The 17,588-nt window shown below is 37.5% G+C and overlaps 1 protein-coding gene across 5 annotated transcripts in view; it reads left to right on the top strand.

The window, feature by feature from the left end:
* The window catches only part of CLTC (clathrin heavy chain), a 66,280-nt gene that overhangs the window by 42,682 nt on the left and 6,010 nt on the right, over nt 1–17,588 (top strand). For 2 of the 5 annotated variants that reach the window (XM_059047671.2, XM_067020451.1), the window contains exons 18-32: nt 1,407–1,529; nt 2,809–2,954; nt 3,191–3,374; nt 3,572–3,764; nt 4,214–4,371; nt 4,565–4,729; nt 4,857–4,964; nt 5,047–5,214; nt 5,352–5,501; nt 5,576–5,707; nt 5,824–5,934; nt 7,164–7,334; nt 7,713–7,934; nt 13,273–13,348; nt 15,476–16,517. In XM_059047671.2, the coding sequence (XP_058903654.1) occupies nt 1,407–1,529; nt 2,809–2,954; nt 3,191–3,374; nt 3,572–3,764; nt 4,214–4,371; nt 4,565–4,729; nt 4,857–4,964; nt 5,047–5,214; nt 5,352–5,501; nt 5,576–5,707; nt 5,824–5,934; nt 7,164–7,334; nt 7,713–7,934; nt 13,273–13,348; nt 15,476–15,600 (2,232 nt within the window). In that variant the 3' untranslated portion in view covers nt 15,601–16,517. Of the gene's footprint in view, nt 1–1,406; nt 1,530–2,808; nt 2,955–3,190; nt 3,375–3,571; nt 3,765–4,213; nt 4,372–4,564; nt 4,730–4,856; nt 4,965–5,046; nt 5,215–5,351; nt 5,502–5,575; nt 5,708–5,823; nt 5,935–7,163; nt 7,335–7,712; nt 7,935–9,605; nt 9,627–13,272; nt 13,349–15,475; nt 16,518–17,588 lie in introns of those variants that run through there. The other 3 variants (XM_059047670.2, XM_059047672.2, XM_067020450.1) reach the window with 3 other exon arrangements.

Here is a 17,588-nt window from a genome sequence, read left to right as displayed (position 1 = left end):
CTACACCTCTCTCTAGTTCCAGGTTTTCATCACCTCATGAGGAAATCCAGTACACATTAAGCAGTTGCTCCACATTCCCTGCCTCCTCCCAGCCCCTGACAACCTCCCAACTGCCTTCCGTCTCTGTGGATTCACCTATTTTGTATATTTCTTGTAAATGAAAAGTCTTATTTTAAAAAATAGAATGTTCTTCACTTTGAGTTTCTCTTATAGTTCCTCCTGATTAGATTTAGATTGTACGTTTCCATCCAAAATTTATTACTTAAGTGATGTTTTGTTTTTCTCATGCTATAACATGCAGAAGCACCTAATGTCCTGTTGTCCTTCATTTTGGGGGTCACTTTTTATCAAGTGGTCAGTTTCTCCTATTGTATAAATATATTTCCCCTTGCAGATATTAAGTAGTTTGTGAAGAGACATTTAAGACAATGCGAGTATCCTACTGTGTGTGTGTGTGTGTGTGTGTGTGTGTGTGTGTGTGTGTGTGTGTGTAAGTATGGCTCCCCTGCCCCCCAGTTTTGAATCTATTGATTCTTATTCAACCATTCTTAATGTGTTGGTTGCAAAATAACAATTTTCCAACTTTATCCCTTTCTCCACATTTATCAGTCAGCACGCATTTATTCATGCACTCTTGAGTTCTATGGGTTATAATCCATTGTTTTGATTTTCAAATTACTCCAGTTTTGACTGATAAAAACCCCATCAACCTGCCTCTCAGGGCTTTGTGTCATGGTCTCATTGCTCTTGGAGCACTTCTTTATTACCTGGCCCAACAAGTTATACCATGCTCATTTTATACCCTCCCCGGCCCTGGATCGTTCATTTTTCTGGGGAACTTTGATCCCTTTTAGGGGGGAGTACCATTAGAAAACCAGATCTAGGCTCTAGGTATATTTCCTTCCAGGGTCTTTCATTGGTCAGAGCTAGGAAATAATGCATCTATGTACATACATATTCATATATAAATATATGTATGCATATACACATGGGAAAATAAACACACAAGAATAGCTAGTAAAACACTGAAAAGAAAGCTATGAAGGTGCACTAGCCCTACCAATTATTAAAGCACATTACAGAGCCTCTATAATTAAAACTTGGCATCCTGGTGCATGAATAGATAGTCCAGAGGAGTAGAATATGAAGTCCAAATATAGATCCCACATCAGGGTGCCTTTTAAAAGCCTCCAAAAATTAATAAGTATGTTTTTTCTGTTGATTGAATTTTAATAAGAAAAATATGGTTGTGACCTATTAAAGATACATGTAAAAGTAATGGATTTTTTTTTTGCTATAAAAAATAATCAAGGTATAATGATAGGAAATAACCTTTTAAAAGTATAGTCAATCTATAAAAAGGTTTTATCTTTTACCATGAAATTAATCTTTAATATCTCACTTAGGTTTGTAATGAGAATTCCCTCTTCAAAAGTCTTTCCCGCTATCTGGTACGGCGAAAGGATCCAGAACTGTGGGGTAGTGTGCTGCTGGAAAGCAATCCTTACAGGAGACCCCTCATTGATCAGGTAAAATTGGCAAATGTGTTTAAGGCTCATCTTTTTAACTATGAGTAAAACCTTTTGCCTCATCATATACCAAATATACTCAAATGGATCATATTTAACTATGAGAGATGGCAGTGAAAAGAAGAAAATAAAAATTGTACTAAAATATATATATATCATAAATGTTAACAAAAGTGAAATATATCTTCCCTAAGAAAATACATCCTGAAAGAGAGAATTTAATTATATGAGACTTCCTCAATTCATCATAGTTAAAAGGATAACAATAAATTAAACATTTAATAAAATGAATAAGAATTGCTATTTATTAATACCTGAGAAGTGACTCAGTTGATTAGAAACATTCAAGACAGTGGTAAATCAGCAAAGGATAAGAATTGGTGAGAAAATACAAATGACCTAGTGGGTAAATGTTAAATAAATCTCAATAGAGTAAGCATAGACCTGCAAAGGAGATGCGGGTTTATATCTATATAAAAATTGAAAACATTTTTTATTTTTTATTTTTATTTTATTTTATTTTTTTTTTTGCGGTATGCGGGCCTCTCACTGTTGTGGCCTCTCCCGTTGCGGAGCACAGGCTCCGGACGCACAGGCCCAGCGGCCATGGCTCACGGGCTCAGTTGCGCCGCGGCATGTGGGATCTTCCCGGACCAGGGCACGAACCCGTGTCTCCTGCATCGGCAGGCGGATTCTCAACCACTGCGCCACCAGGGAAGCCCGAAAACATTTTTTAAAACCTTAAAAATTGAAGGTTGTTAATAATGGTTCTTAAATTGTTGGTAGAAGTATAAATATAGAAGAGAATAAATTGAAGAATATTAATTTTTCATTCTTAGGAAGCATTTCTAAGGAAAATTCCCAAGTTAATACAAAGCTTCCTGGAAAAAATGTTCATTGGTGCATCTGGGAACTATACAAATAGCCAGAAATAGAGGAGTTACTGAGTATATAATATGCCACATCTGTATGGTTGAATTGTATGTAACCATTAAAGTGATAATGAGGAGTGGTTATTATGGATAATATTTTAATCAGGGAAAAGATAGAAATTATGTAATTAGGGTGATTTTTTTTTCAAGAGAACGAAAGTATACATGTTTACAGGTATATGTGGATTTATGTAAAAAGACCTTTGGGTGGTAAATGTAAAGGTATTTTATCTTGTTCCTTCTTCTCTGCCTATTTCATTTTCTACTGAGGCCAGCTTATTCTTATCAGATAATATCATCAAAACCACCTTGACTCTCAGTACTTATTCCCTGTATATCCTCTGCAGGTTGTACAGACAGCCTTGTCTGAGACTCAGGACCCTGAAGAAGTGTCAGTAACTGTCAAGGCTTTTATGACTGCAGACCTTCCTAATGAACTCATTGAACTGCTGGAGAAAATTGTCCTTGATAACTCTGTATTCAGTGAACACAGGTATCCTGTGAAGAGGGGTCTGTCTATTGGCTCTTTATAGTTAGTCTTTAATTATAGCCTGTCAGTCTGGAGAAGGAACAGAGACAAAGATTAGAGAATGTTGTCTAAATTCTCACTTTTCTAATACCCTCTTGTCACCCTACCTCCTGAGGCAAAATACTCTTTAGCTGCAGTGTTTATTCTTTATGACTAATGAGCTTTTCAAACATTGCATTCAAATCTTTCTTTCTTAAAAGGAATCTGCAAAACCTCCTCATCCTCACTGCAATCAAGGCTGACCGTACCCGTGTTATGGAATATATTAACCGCCTGGATAATTATGATGCCCCAGATATTGCCAATATCGCCATCAGCAATGAGCTGTTTGAAGAAGCATTTGCCATTTTTCGGAAATTTGACGTCAATACTTCAGCAGTGCAGGTAAATCTACAGATTACCCGAGTTGATTTACTAAATGTAATACCTTCTCTTAATTCAATGTATCTATTGTCCTGTGAGAATGGGCATAATTTATTGCTGTGGCAATAGAAGAGCAATAAAATCCTAACCGTTTAAATGTAATTGCTGTGTGGTAAGATTCATTGTACTGTAACTCTGATTAAAAATTGGTTGCCTAGGTCTTGATCGAACATATTGGAAACTTAGATCGGGCATATGAGTTCGCTGAACGCTGCAATGAACCTGCAGTCTGGAGTCAGCTCGCAAAAGCTCAGCTGCAGAAAGGAATGGTGAAAGAAGCCATTGATTCTTACATCAAAGCAGATGATCCTTCATCCTACATGGAAGTTGTTCAGGCTGCCAATACTAGTGGTATGGCTTCTCACTTTTATGTGTTTGCCACCTCAGAAAATGTACCTAAGCTAAGCATTAAGTTATATGTCTGTTCTGTATTAAGTAGGAGTTAGAGACTGCATGGCTGTTTGCCCTCCATCTTAGTTCAGTTAAAGAGAGTCTGTGTTTTGTGAATTTAAAAGCTCCATGGGGAAGTTTAATTTTCTGTTTTGCAGTCTCAAAATTCTCATCGATCTCTAATCCGATAACTTTAAGGAAAAAGGGGATTCAGCTATTCATTTGGTCAGTAATAATACAGAGGCATAATAGAAGTTTCACTGTTTTGATGCCTTTCACTGTTTATATTTGTTATTCTCTATACTGTCTCTTTGAAAGGGAAATTAATAGCAATTCTCATTTGCTTCAGTGAAAAGATAAATGTTGGTATGTTAGTGTTTGGATTTACTTATTTGTTTTTCTATACCTAGGAAACTGGGAAGAACTGGTGAAGTACTTGCAGATGGCCCGTAAGAAGGCTCGTGAATCCTATGTGGAGACAGAATTGATATTTGCACTGGCTAAAACAAACCGCCTCGCAGAGTTAGAAGAGTTCATCAATGGGCCAAATAACGCTCATATCCAGCAAGTGGGTTTCCTGTTCCGATTTTTTTTTAGGAGTGTAAAAATAGTCGAGCAACTTCATTAGCTTAGTAAAATCAACAAGTGGCAGCTGAAAGTTTCTAAGGAAAAATACTGTTTTTTAGTATTAAATTGAGTTGTAACTTTGGAAAGAAGATTGAGTTTAGGCTTACTGAAAATGGTTTTTGTTTCTTTTTCAGGTTGGTGACCGCTGTTATGATGAAAAAATGTATGATGCTGCTAAGTTGTTGTACAATAATGTTTCCAATTTTGGACGCTTGGCATCTACTCTGGTTCACCTGGGTGAATATCAGGCAGCTGTTGATGGAGCTAGGAAAGCTAATAGTACTCGAACGTGGAAAGAGGTAATCTAAACAACAGTTTGAGTGAAGAATTAAGATACTATTTAGGAATGTTCTTTAAACTGATTAATTGAATTAACCAGCCATGTTTACACTTGAGTTCACATAACTGCAATTTTTTAAATTGTAGGTCTGCTTTGCCTGTGTAGATGGGAAAGAGTTCCGTCTCGCTCAAATGTGTGGGCTTCATATTGTAGTACATGCAGATGAATTGGAGGAACTTATCAACTACTATCAGGTAATGAACTGAGTCTTTTGTATTAACTGAGATCTTTTGCCACAGATATTTTTGTCTTTAATTGCATTTTTCTCTTATTTAGGATCGTGGATATTTTGAAGAGCTGATAACCATGTTGGAAGCAGCACTGGGACTTGAGCGAGCTCATATGGGGATGTTCACCGAATTAGCTATTCTGTATTCTAAGTTTAAGCCACAGAAAATGAGGGAGCACCTGGAGCTGTTCTGGTCCAGAGTGAATATTCCTAAGGTAACCAACCTTTAATTGTAAGGCAACTCTATAGCTAAAACAAATACTTTAATTTTAATTTAAAAAAAGGTCTTTTTGCTATTAATTAGAATTAGAGACCCCCATCTATCTAAAGCAATTAAATCTTTCTTATGCAGGTGCTAAGAGCTGCAGAACAAGCTCATCTGTGGGCAGAATTGGTGTTTTTGTACGACAAGTACGAAGAATATGACAACGCCATAATTACCATGATGAATCATCCGACTGATGCATGGAAAGAAGGGCAGTTCAAAGATATCATCACTAAGGTGTGTACCTTCTTCAGAAGAGAAAGCTCATTAGGAAGTAACTCTATCTCACGTATGGATTTTTGCTGTTTCAGGTTGCCAATGTGGAACTATACTACAGAGCAATACAATTCTACTTAGAATTCAAGCCACTGTTGTTAAATGATTTGCTGATGGTGCTGTCTCCACGGTTGGATCATACTCGTGCAGTCAATTATTTCAGCAAGGTAATAATTTTTAAAACCTCAAAACTTCATAGCACGGAGCTAAGACTTTCTTGGATAACTTTTGTCCATGGAACTTTAGCAGTGTACGACATTTGTAACAAACTCTTATTTTAAAGGTTAAACAGCTACCACTGGTGAAACCATATTTGCGTTCAGTCCAGAACCACAACAACAAATCTGTGAATGAATCACTTAACAACCTCTTTATTACAGAAGAAGATTATCAGGTAAAGCCTTTTGGTTCTTTCATGTTTTCTCAAAACTCAGGTTATCATTGAGTTGTAAAGATGGTATGTTCTGCAGGAAAAAAAAAAGCCCATCAGGGCTTCCCTGGTGGCGCAGTGGTTGAGAATCTGCCTGCCAGTGCAGGGGACATGGGTTCGAGCCCTGGTCTGGGAAGATCCCACATGCCGCAGAGCAACTGGGCCCGTGAGTCACAGCTACTGAGCCTGCGCATCTGGAGCCTGTGCTCCGCAACAAAAGAGGCTGCGACAGTGAGAGGCCCGCGCACTGCGATGAAGAGTAGCCCCCGCTCACCGCAACTAGAGAAAGCCCTTGCACAGAAACAAAGACCCAACACAGCCAAAAAAATAAATAAATTTATTTTTTTTGAAAAAAGCCCATCATCCCTTAGGACTGTAAATAGGTACTTGAGTGCCACGGATCTAAATTTAGTGAAGTTTTCAGGATTGGTAAATCTGATGTCTCCTAATTAAATGCCACGTTTGCAGAATTCTGCTTAGATCATGTCCAAGTTAATGCTTTAGAAAAATACCTAAACATCTAGACTGTAGATTGAGTTGAAAGTTTTTGAGCTCTTAAACTAGTCCATAAAACTTACACAGTATTAACTCTTTTAGTCACTCTTTTTCTTGCCCAAGAGCATATTGGTACCTGTCTTTTAGTAAACTTTCCCTTGTGAAGGATTTGGCGAAAACAAAATTAAAGTTAAGGTTAAGCTAGTTGCCTTTGTCTTTCTCTTACTGTCAACATGGTTTTCTTTCAGTCTCAGATCCCATGCTGATCTCTATGACTGAATATCATGTTGAGTTGTATCAGGAGTTTACCTAGAGCATAAAACCTTACCCTCCAAATTACAAATCCTTCCAATTTCATAACCATTCAAGTTAGTCCTTGATACTGAAAACTTTGGAGAAAAAATTGTATCTTTAGAAATTTTATAGTGCCTTGAAGGACTTCATTGTTAAACAGACTGAGGAATGTTGATACTTGTTCATATTACAACTTTGCAGTTTGATTCTTGAATCTAGGCTGTTGTATTACAATAATGGCTCATTGATCAAGTCATACGTATATATCATGTAAGGTATTGATCATATTACATACAGTCAGTCATATACAGTAATGGCTCATTGATCAAGAGCGATGGGACATAAAATTTAAACTAAAGTGAAATCCTGGTTTGGGATTTGAATGGCTTTGTTTATTTTTTAAGGCTCTGCGAACATCGATAGATGCTTATGACAACTTCGACAATATCTCGCTTGCTCAGCGTTTGGAAAAACATGAACTCATTGAGTTCAGAAGAATTGCTGCTTATCTCTTCAAAGGCAACAATCGCTGGAAACAGAGTGTGGAGCTGTGCAAGAAAGATAGCCTGTACAAGGTGAATAAAGTTGGTGGGGGTGGGGCATTTAAGCCAAATACTAGATGATGTGTGTTAACCCTGGAATGGTATATTATAAGTGGTTATGGTCTATAAACGTGTTCGTTTTTGCAAGTATGAGAACTGCCTTTAAGCTCCTGCTTGAGGAGATGATAAGTCGATTTCTTGATTCTGGAGGCTGTCTTATGTTTATGTCAAACGTCTCTCTGTTTTGTTTTTTTTTTAAAAAAAATGCTTTACCCTGTCTTTTCCTTTTCTTTCAGGAAATCCTTAATTTAAATGATATAACTGGGAGGTTTTTTCCCCATTGTATTACTTAGTTTACCAGTTCAGTGTATTTGAATTTAATGTTTGACCTTCATCCTTTCCTTTAAATAGGATGCAATGCAGTATGCCTCTGAATCTAAAGATACTGAGTTGGCTGAAGAACTCCTACAGTGGTTTTTGCAGGAAGAAAAAAGAGAGTGCTTTGGAGCTTGTCTCTTTACTTGTTATGATCTTTTAAGGCCAGATGTTGTCCTGGAAACTGCATGGAGGCACAATATCATGGATTTTGCCATGCCCTATTTCATCCAGGTCATGAAGGAATATCTGACAAAGGTAATGGCATCTCTGAGAACTAATTATCTTGAGGATATGTAAAATTCCATGTAGACTTTGTTTTCAAATGTTTTTTTCTCTAGTAGAAGTAATTTAGTTGATCATAAAATATTCCTGTCCTCCAGTAATTTTTAATATCTGACAAATGACATTGAATGGAAAGGGAATTCAAACATACTTCGTCAGAATGTTTACCCTCAGAATACCTCAGAATGTATTTCTGAGGGGCAAATAGTATTATGTCCATGTTGTGTGGGTTTTTTGTTATTTTTTTTTAACGTTTGATAGAAACCTTTTTGTCAAAATAATGTCTTCCTCAAATCAATTCTTGTAACTCAGATGACCATAACTTAGTAGTGTAGATTCCCTTCTGTTCGGTTGGTTCTTGACTTTAATATGTATCTCTGTTTCCCCTAGGGAAGCTACACCTATATTCTTTTTTCTTTTTCTTTTGCGGTACGCGGGCCTCTCACTGTTGTGGCCTCTCCCATTGCGGAGCGCAGGCCCAGCGGCCATGGCTCACGGGCCCAGTCGCTCCACGGCATGTGGGATCTTCCCAGACCGGGGCACGAACCCATGTCCCCTGCATCGGCAGGCGGACCCTCAACCACTGCGCCTCTAGGAAAGCCCTACACCTATATTCCTTTTTTTTTTTTTTTTGTGGTACGCGGGCCTCTCACTGTTGTGGCCTCTCCCGTTGCGGAGCAAGGCTCCAGACACGCAGGCTCAGCGGCCATGGCTCACGGGCCCAGCCGCTCCGCGGCATGTGGGATCTTCCCGGACCGGGGCACGAACCCGTGTCCCCTGCACCGGCAGGCAGATTCTCAACCACTACACCTATATTCTTAATACCCTGTTAATCTTCTCAGTATTTTGATAGTTTAACCCCTTATTTAAAAATATTGTAGGAGGTTAACAATTAATGACACATTTCCTAAAAGTGCATTAAACAAACTGGGGGTATAATCATTTTATAAAATTCACTTATCCATCTTAATGTCCATTTTTGATGTTAAGATGTTTTTTACTTACCCCATCCTCAACAGTTACTAGCTTTCATGCTATAGAACATATTTAAATGGTCCTAAAGAATCCATTTTGTCAAAGCAAAACATGCTTATTTAAATCAGTTTCATATCTGATCTCTTTGGCATGCCTGAGTTAAAGCGGGGGAAAAAGCACTACTAACAACCCCCAGTATAACTGAATATTTCCTTGGGCTACCATCTAATTAGATGTCGTTGTGTTAGTTATAATTTTTTAAGAATTATCATTTTCTGTGTATAAACTGCTTAAAGTCCAGTGTAAGAAGAAAAACATTCGCCTTGTGTCTTAGCCATAGATGAGAATAGCTTCTTTTCATATGCATAATGCCAACTTGTGAGACCTGGCTCTAAGCTGCTGTTAACCGAAGTGCTGTAAATTTTACTAGTGATTAAGCTGCTTTCTTTCACACTGACTCTAGCATAAACTCTTCTGCAATAAGCTCTGAAGTTAAAAAAAAAAAAATTCTAAGTTTTGCTTCCAGTATGCCCTTTATTTTCACTTTTCTCATACCTTTTTTAGTGGTTAGATGTTTCTCCCCTAAACCTTTGTTGCTGATTCTACCTTTTTATGCTCAATATGGAATTTGATTTTTTTCTAAGCTGCACCTTCTGAATTCCTTTGCAGGTTGATGCAATAAAGGAAAAGGTGAAAGTTGATTCTTTTCCATCTTTAAGTCTGGAGGACTAAGTCTAAGGAATTTGCATGATTTTTTTTCCTTCCTTTTCTACACTGCTGCTGCTGCTTTTTCCCCCGATAAATTTTCACTAAAGCCTCTGCAAGTCCCTTGAAACATAACTATAATAGAGCTCTAGGACATTAGTAGATGTTTGCTACTAATCGGCTAATAGGCTTTAGGAAGGGCAGGAGGCTAATCAGTAGTTGGTTCACAGTCTCTCTTAATTATATTATTAAAAACTGAGCATGTTGAGTTTCCATATTAATTCCAAAGTTTCAGGAAATTTCTCTTCCCTGTCAGGGTATCTGGACCATAATAGGATTTTCTCAATACTCTAAGTAAAATTAAACAGCCTCTGGTTTTATTTTGTAAGCGTGCCTGACAGTTGTTGAATTTATATATGTATATACATGCCCTAAAAGGCTTTTTGGGGTTTTTTTGGTATTGAAGGACTGTGATCCAGTTTCTGATCTCTTGATTCTTACTAATTTTTTGCTGAAAGTAGATACAAGAGATACTAGCTGCTTCCGAAGAGACTTTCCTCATGTTTCTCCAGGTGTCCAGTTCTTATGGTGCTAGTCCATTTTCAAGAGGAATCAAAACTTTAAAAATCATCAGAGTAGCTTGCTGTAATTGTTGCTAAGCAACATGGATTATTTCTGTATGTAATGAAACAATATTAACTTATACTTTCTATAATAAGGTACATCTCTGAAGCTACAAATTTGCTCTTATTCATCCGTTGGCTTGTCCAAGGTCAAATTTAGGTACCTTTTGGTCACTGCTTCCTTCATTGGCTTGTCTCCATCCCAGTATAAATGAAACAAAGTTAACAAACTTACGTCTGGTATCAAATTGTGGTGAGAAAAGGGTGGGAAGGTAAAGGACAGTTGAAACAATTTAAAAGAATTTGGAGGGGGGACAGTGCCTTGGAATTATGTTGAACCAAACTGGAGTCACCATTGGAACTTAGGGCAAACCTGAGTAAAATGCATTGTGTGTGAGGCCCTTCAGCAGCTAGTAAGCAAGGCAGTTAGAAAGCGTGTGTGTGAAAAATAGGTAATTGAACTGCAGTGTTATGCATTGTTTTAAATCAAGCATGTACAACAGTCATTGCAATTACATCATACTACTTTTGAAACTCTTAAGGCATTGCTGTGGGCTGTGTGTGTTTCTTGAGAGCCTGTATAGCAACAGTCATCTTCAGATCTCACTTCTTGCTTCAGTACTTTTGCCTTTTTTTCATGCACACATACACCAAAGTAACTGACTGCATGTTAACTTTTCCTCTGCAGCATATTGCAGTCTTTGTGGAAAAGCCTTTTACATTATAGTGAATTTTCAGTAGTACAGATGGAACTGAACTCAGTGACATGCTTACCTGTAATTTTTCTTTTTAAATCCAAGGATCAGAAACTTTTGTTACAGCTCTTAACAAAAGCTTATGTTCATAAAAGCCTTCTCTGCTTTTCTCTTTTGAGCAGTCTAAATTGGGTCAGTGGAAACAATAATTGGATGTTGCTGTGCCAGAGGCTGTCCCATTAAATAGAAAAATCAAAAATTTTTTGGCTTAGCTCCATACTCCTCCTTCAAAGTTGTTACTTTTTGTTTCGTTCCTATGCCCAACCTGCCTATGTCTGTGCCTGGGCATTGGGACATTGCTAGCTCTTCTAAGTCTTTAATGTACTTCTGTAATAGGACTTCTGTCTTCAACATCTGACTCAGACATTAACTTTTAAACACGTGTTCACTTTAGATTCCTTTCCTTGAAAGTCTGGAAATGTATTATGCAGTGGTGGTTTTTTGTTGTTGTTTGATTTTTCTTCTTAGAAGTTATTAACATACACTTATCCATATTTTTTTTGGTATAACCTCTTTAGCTATACTTATAGTTTTGTGTAACTATTTAGGTTAACAGAACCCCATCTGACTGCCCTTGATGGCACAAACTGTGCTTTAAATTATAAAGCTGCAGTAATTTTTGTTTTAAGTTTGGGTGCCAAACAGTGGGTGTTTCTCATGGTACTTATACTGCATAGTAGTCTTTAATTTGATATTGGGGTAATTTGTAACACATGAGCACTTAGGTTATAAAATAGAAAAATGGTATACAAAAGCAAACTAACCCATCTTCCTAGGGTAGAAAAACCACATTTTATCTGAAGGTGTCTAGAGTCTACCTCAGCTTACTTTTCTCACATTTTGCTCCCTGACAAATTAGGATGGATTAGATCCACATTTATGGTATTTAATAGAAACAATTAAAATATGTATAAAATATTGTCCTAACCTTAATGGCCTATGTGAGAATTGAAACACTATTTTAAATAATTTCAAATAGAGACTAGGTGCTGCTTTAACCTTTTTGGGACCCAGTCTATAATAGCCTTTTCACTGAAGTCTGCATGTCTTTTTTTGTGAGTGATTTTTCACTGTTGGCCTTTTTGAAGAACATGCAGTGAACATTCATTAAAAAGTTCTTTCCTGCACTCTGCCTCCCTATCTCAGCACACTTAGGACTTTGAAAGCCACTATAATAGATAACATTGAGATGTGAAGTTTAGTTTTACTTCAAATATAATGACAGACCAACTGTAAGACTTTTAAATAGTCTAAGAGACAAATATAGTACAGTTTAAAAGGTAAATGGAAGTGGTATGGTGGAGATTCCCTAATCCCTGTGTCCTAATGTCATTCTCCCCAGTCCTTCACAGAATTCCAGATTCAAATCATGTTAACCCTAGAAGGAACTCTAGATTATCTCATTCAACTGACTCACTATATAAGACAAGGAAATTTGAGGGTCAGTACAATGGTTTGCCAAGGTCACACAACTAGTTAGTGGAAGGATCTATGTATTCCAGCTCTTTTTTTCCACTAATATATTTGGACTCCTCTACAGTATTATTTCTGTCTGATACTATCCAGTTTTACTTAGAGTGGCTAGCATATAGTAGCCATTTGCTTCTTTGTCTTAAAGGCAAAAAATGTCTTCCTCAAAGAAGTTGGGGGAAAATCAGGCATTCCTAGTTCCTTCTTAGAAAATAGAGCATCAACACATGCAGCCTGTCTTTATATAAAAAGATTGAATACGGAGCCACTTGAATCTTAAACTTCAGTCCGCACGTAATCAATATTGACAGAAGCTGTGCACAGTTGGCAAAAGATAGCTCATCCTGCACAAGTGCCTATCCAGTCACTAGACTCATTTCACTTTTTTGAATACCATTTCCTTTGGGGAGGGAAGTCTTGCCAGGTCATGAGTTCATTATTATCTTTGATAGGGTTTAAACTTCACTTGAGAAAGTGGTTCCTTCTTGTTATCTCCTCCCTCAGGCTGGCTGCATCCTAGCATGCCCAGTTTTAGCCTGGCGTGAGCTTTTATGGCATTTATAAATCCCTCCTTCCTGAGGGTTTATAATGACAGTGCTAAAAATCACCTTGACTGAAGTATGAACATTGCCATTGAATTTGAGGGGGCCTGAGAATGTTCTTTCTACTCTAGTCTGTTTTATTTTGACAAAATTTAACATACTAAGGCTTTTCCACTTTCTGCCATAAACTAGGTTTATAATACTTTTGAGGTGCTAATTACCATTACCTGTTTTTCTCCAGGTGGATAAATTAGATGCTTCAGAATCACTGAGAAAAGAAGAAGAACAAGCTACAGAGACTCAACCTATTGTTTATGGTAATGTCTTTCTTTCTTTAACCTCACAGAAATATAGTAGACAAACAGTTCATTCTGTGGGGATTCTATCTCAAAATAGAAATGTAGTAAGCTCTAAAGTGCAAAAGGCTCACTGAGTTAAGGAATAAGTCTAGTATTTTTTTTCTGAAAACAGTCTTAAAGCGGGCATTGACATTATTCACTAAGATGATCTTTTTTTTTTTTTTTTTTCCTGTTCCTTTACTCACTAAGATAATCTTAAATGCAAAGGTAATCTCAAAAAAGTCAGTTGAGATCATAACCTAATTTACCTAATGCCTGGTCACTGATTGCTTATTCATGAATTACTGAGAAAGACATGTTGGTGAGCTCAATTTTCAGAAGTACAAAAGGTGAGAGAACATGCCAAGGTCATCTTAAGTGTGCTTTACAGAAATAGTACATCTCTTTAAATTCTGACTAGGACAGAGAACTGGATAGCGTTTCCACTTGAGAACTTTCCAGAGAGATAGGATGACTCTCAGTGAATATTTAAGGCAATTTAATTTCTTCTTACATGTGCCTTTCTGAAATGCTTCCCCTTTCCATTTCACTCATGGTGAACAGATTGATTTGAGCGACGAATTTGAAGGGTATAGTTTACAGCACTTTAACCAGGTGGTGTTGGGAGGAGGGTATAAAATTATGGCTGCTGTATCTAAACCCGCTAAAGGAAATGATAGTATACAAATCTATTATGCCATTATCTCCTTTTTACTATAGATAAGGACTTTGGGAATTTAGAGGACAGGGTAGTTTTGATAAAGTTGGAGAACATAAAGTAGATTCTTAGAGATGAGAGCAAGGTGTTTGACATATTTGATATAGGAAACAAAGTAGAAACAGAAACAGGGTGGGTATAATAATTGGGGGGCATCTACTGAATTTGGCTTATCTTCAGGGTATTTAAATGCATAGTCCTTGTAGGCAGTTGAAAATGGGGTTGAGCCAAGGACAGCTGTGACAGTGCCACCTTCTTACCATTCCACCTGCCCAGCCAGCTAAGGAGAGGCATGATGTTGGAACTATTCTGGCACTTCTTTCAAGCCTCTCCTTCCCTCCCCCTCAATTGCCTTGAAGTCTCTGCTGTTTGTCAGAGATTTGCAGACTCAAGGGGTTTTTTTTTTGTTCTTGTTTTCTCATCATTCCACTGTGATACTAAGAAACTAAGAAGCTTAATGAAAAAATAAAATGCTTATGTTGTTAAAAAAAAAAAAAAACGGGGTTGAAATTTCAAGGTAGACGTCAGTATCAAGGTTAGAAGTGTTTTTTTTTAATAAACTGCTGGTTCCTAAAGAGTTTACTCACTGAAGACGGTTTTGGTTGTTATTCACGAAAAGGAGAGACATGAGGTCACTTGTGGGAGAAATCTCGCCCTAGGTTTAAGTTATAGTGGGAGATTAAGAGTAGTACCTCTTTTGCAGGAGGTGGGGAGAGGTGTTAGGTGTATTCTCCCTCTAAATAAGCCAGGTTCTCAACAGGTCGTTTCCTGTATGTGTCAATAACTATTTAAACTTCATGAGAGTGTTAACTTAGTATTCAAAAGAGGTTGTATCCTCTAATGTATTTCACACCTAATGCATATTTGAATATGTCTTGTCTTTGACTTTTTTTTTTTTAGTACCGGATACTTTGCTAGAAATGCATTTGGTTTTGTTACCATTTAGACATGTCTAAATCAGGAATTTAAAAGTTCAGTTGTGTTAAAAATATATGTTAAAAAATTGTTTTCCTGTGCTAATTATATTGTCACCAAATAAAATGTGCAAACACCATGTGGTGATAGGCTTATTGCTAGATGTCTTGCCTAAGCATGTGGAGCATGCATGTGCTTATTGCTTTAAATGATGTATGAAGTAACATAATCACTGTTACAGTTCTGGCCCTCGGCCCTGCACGGTTTTTGTTGGCTGTTTAGGCAGGACCCTTCTCAGGGTGACTGTCATGGTGAAATTGAGACAGTCAGAAGTGTCCCCACAAAATTCATTCGAAGTAGAATGAATTATGTTGCTAGAGTAAGGGAGACTGGGGTGTGATCATCCTACGATGCTAACAGTTTCTCCCACCTCCTCGCCCCCCACCCCTGCTCCTTTTTGTTTTCTTCCGTAGGTCAGCCCCAGTTGATGCTGACAGCAGGACCCAGTGTTGCAGTCCCTCCCCAGGCACCTTTTGGTTATGGTTATACTGCACCACCCTATGGGCAGCCACAGCCTGGCTTTGGGTACAGCATGTGAGACGGAAAGCTGATCCTGTAGTCGCCTATTTTCGTACCGAAACATCGTCTCTACCCGCTTCTCAGTTTATAACGGGGGAAAACAGGCACATGTTCTTGTAACCTTTATTTCATGAAGGACTACGTTTTGTTTCTAACTGTAAACTTGGATCACCTATGTTAAAAGCTTATTTCACATTCCGCATCATCTTAGAATTTATTTTCAAAGGGGAATAGTTTCAGTGTTTTATTCACTTGGGCTTTATTTCTTCCCCCTCATTCTTTGAAGAAGTGCTTAATATTCAATCTGTTGTGAAGAACCTGATTTGCACTCCGTAGTGTTTAAAGAAAAAAAAAAACTCTAATATTGAATCTCTTAAATTTAGTGTATGTAAACAGCTTACAGTATGTATTGTCTAAATGCATTTAAATCTCTTTTATTCAAAGAAAAGCTAAAGCAGAAATACTGGTATGTGACCGTGCAAGACTGTCAATGCCAACGAAGACAACACTAATCAGCATATCCTATACTGGATTGTAGTGCTCTCCAAATTATTTGAAAAATGCATTACAGACAACTTGCCTGACTTTTAAATGAGCGTAAAAGGCCCTCTAACCTATGCAGGTTTCCTCATTACACATATAGAAAATGCTAGTGTGTTTTTGCTCACTTCATATGTAACAGGTGCCCTTATGTTGTGCTGTATCCTGTGCTTTTTTTGTGGGACCATTCCATTCAGGAACAAAGAGCACCATGATTCCAGTCTGTGTGTATTTACTAACCCTTCCCTGAGGTTTGTGTATGTTGGATATTGTGGTGTTTTAGATCACTGAGTGTACAGAAGAAAGAATTCAAACAAAATATTGCTGTTCTTCAGTTTTGTTTGTGGAATTTGAAATTACTCAAATTTAAAATAAATTACTGGACTGTGGAAATAACATGTAGAATGGCAGTTTTACTTAAATATCTCTCAAACTTAAACCAAAAGAACCATTTCATATTGGATACCGAGGCAGTATAGGAAGGCATGAGAGCAGAAGCCGAATAAGGATTGGGACGTGGGAGAGCACCGCATCACACTGCGTGCATTTCAGTAGTTAGTAAGGTGCGTGCAGTTGTCTAAAGAACCAGTCAGTGCCGAAGTGGGCGACACTTCTACTACCTCCATCATTTTAACCAAGGGGGGCACTTCAGCTGTTTAAAGCATTTCATTTATGAAGAGATCATGGATGTTAAATTATATTAACTTGAAGTAAGACTATACAAGCATGTAGTTAACGTGCTATTCTTCAGCATGAATTGTAAAGGCCCCCAAATTGTGGGTATTTTAAGTTGATTTCTTTTAAACCAGTGTTTGAATTCAGGTTTTTTTGCTTATGGCTGAGAATGTTACTCTAAGTTCATTTCACTGTTAATTCTCAATAGTTAAGAGAGCCCCCTACCTAGCTTTGTATTGCTCTGTAACGCGAAGTCAAGCCATTGACCATAAACTCCACAGAATGGTTTTTTAAATCTTAAAACTCCTGCTTTTCCCCACCTTCACCTCCCCCCCACCCCCACCAATATTCCTTATAGGAAATTATAGTATCAGTTGGAAAAATTCCTTTTCCTTTCTTGATTTGTCATAGGGAAAAACATCTTGCTGCTCAGGTCCTGGGCATCCTGTTGTTTCTCCTGGATCTCAGCCCCCTTTCATCTTTGTCAAAATCAAGAGATTTTTCTCTTTTCCCTTCCCATTTAATAGAAACAAGTTAGAATACTTTAGAGTAAAGGTTTTCTTACAGCATACTTAAGAGGTTTTTTTTAAAAAAAAACCTTGTTTTAATCTGGTGTTATGTCTGTGATACTGAGTTGCCCCTTAAAACCATCCATAATGGGCTACAGTAGAAAGAGAAACTGATGCAGCAGATAACTTAGGTTCAAACTGAGAGCAAGCTGAACTTTTGAGCTTGTTCTTTCACCTGTATGTTAACACTATGAGTAATTTTCAGGATTATTTGTAGGAGTAT

The sequence above is a fragment of the Kogia breviceps genome, chromosome 19 (genome assembly GCF_026419965.1).
Source record: "Kogia breviceps isolate mKogBre1 chromosome 19, mKogBre1 haplotype 1, whole genome shotgun sequence".
NCBI lineage: Eukaryota > Metazoa > Chordata > Mammalia > Artiodactyla > Physeteridae > Kogia > Kogia breviceps.
This window is presented reverse-complemented; position numbering and strand designations above follow the sequence as displayed.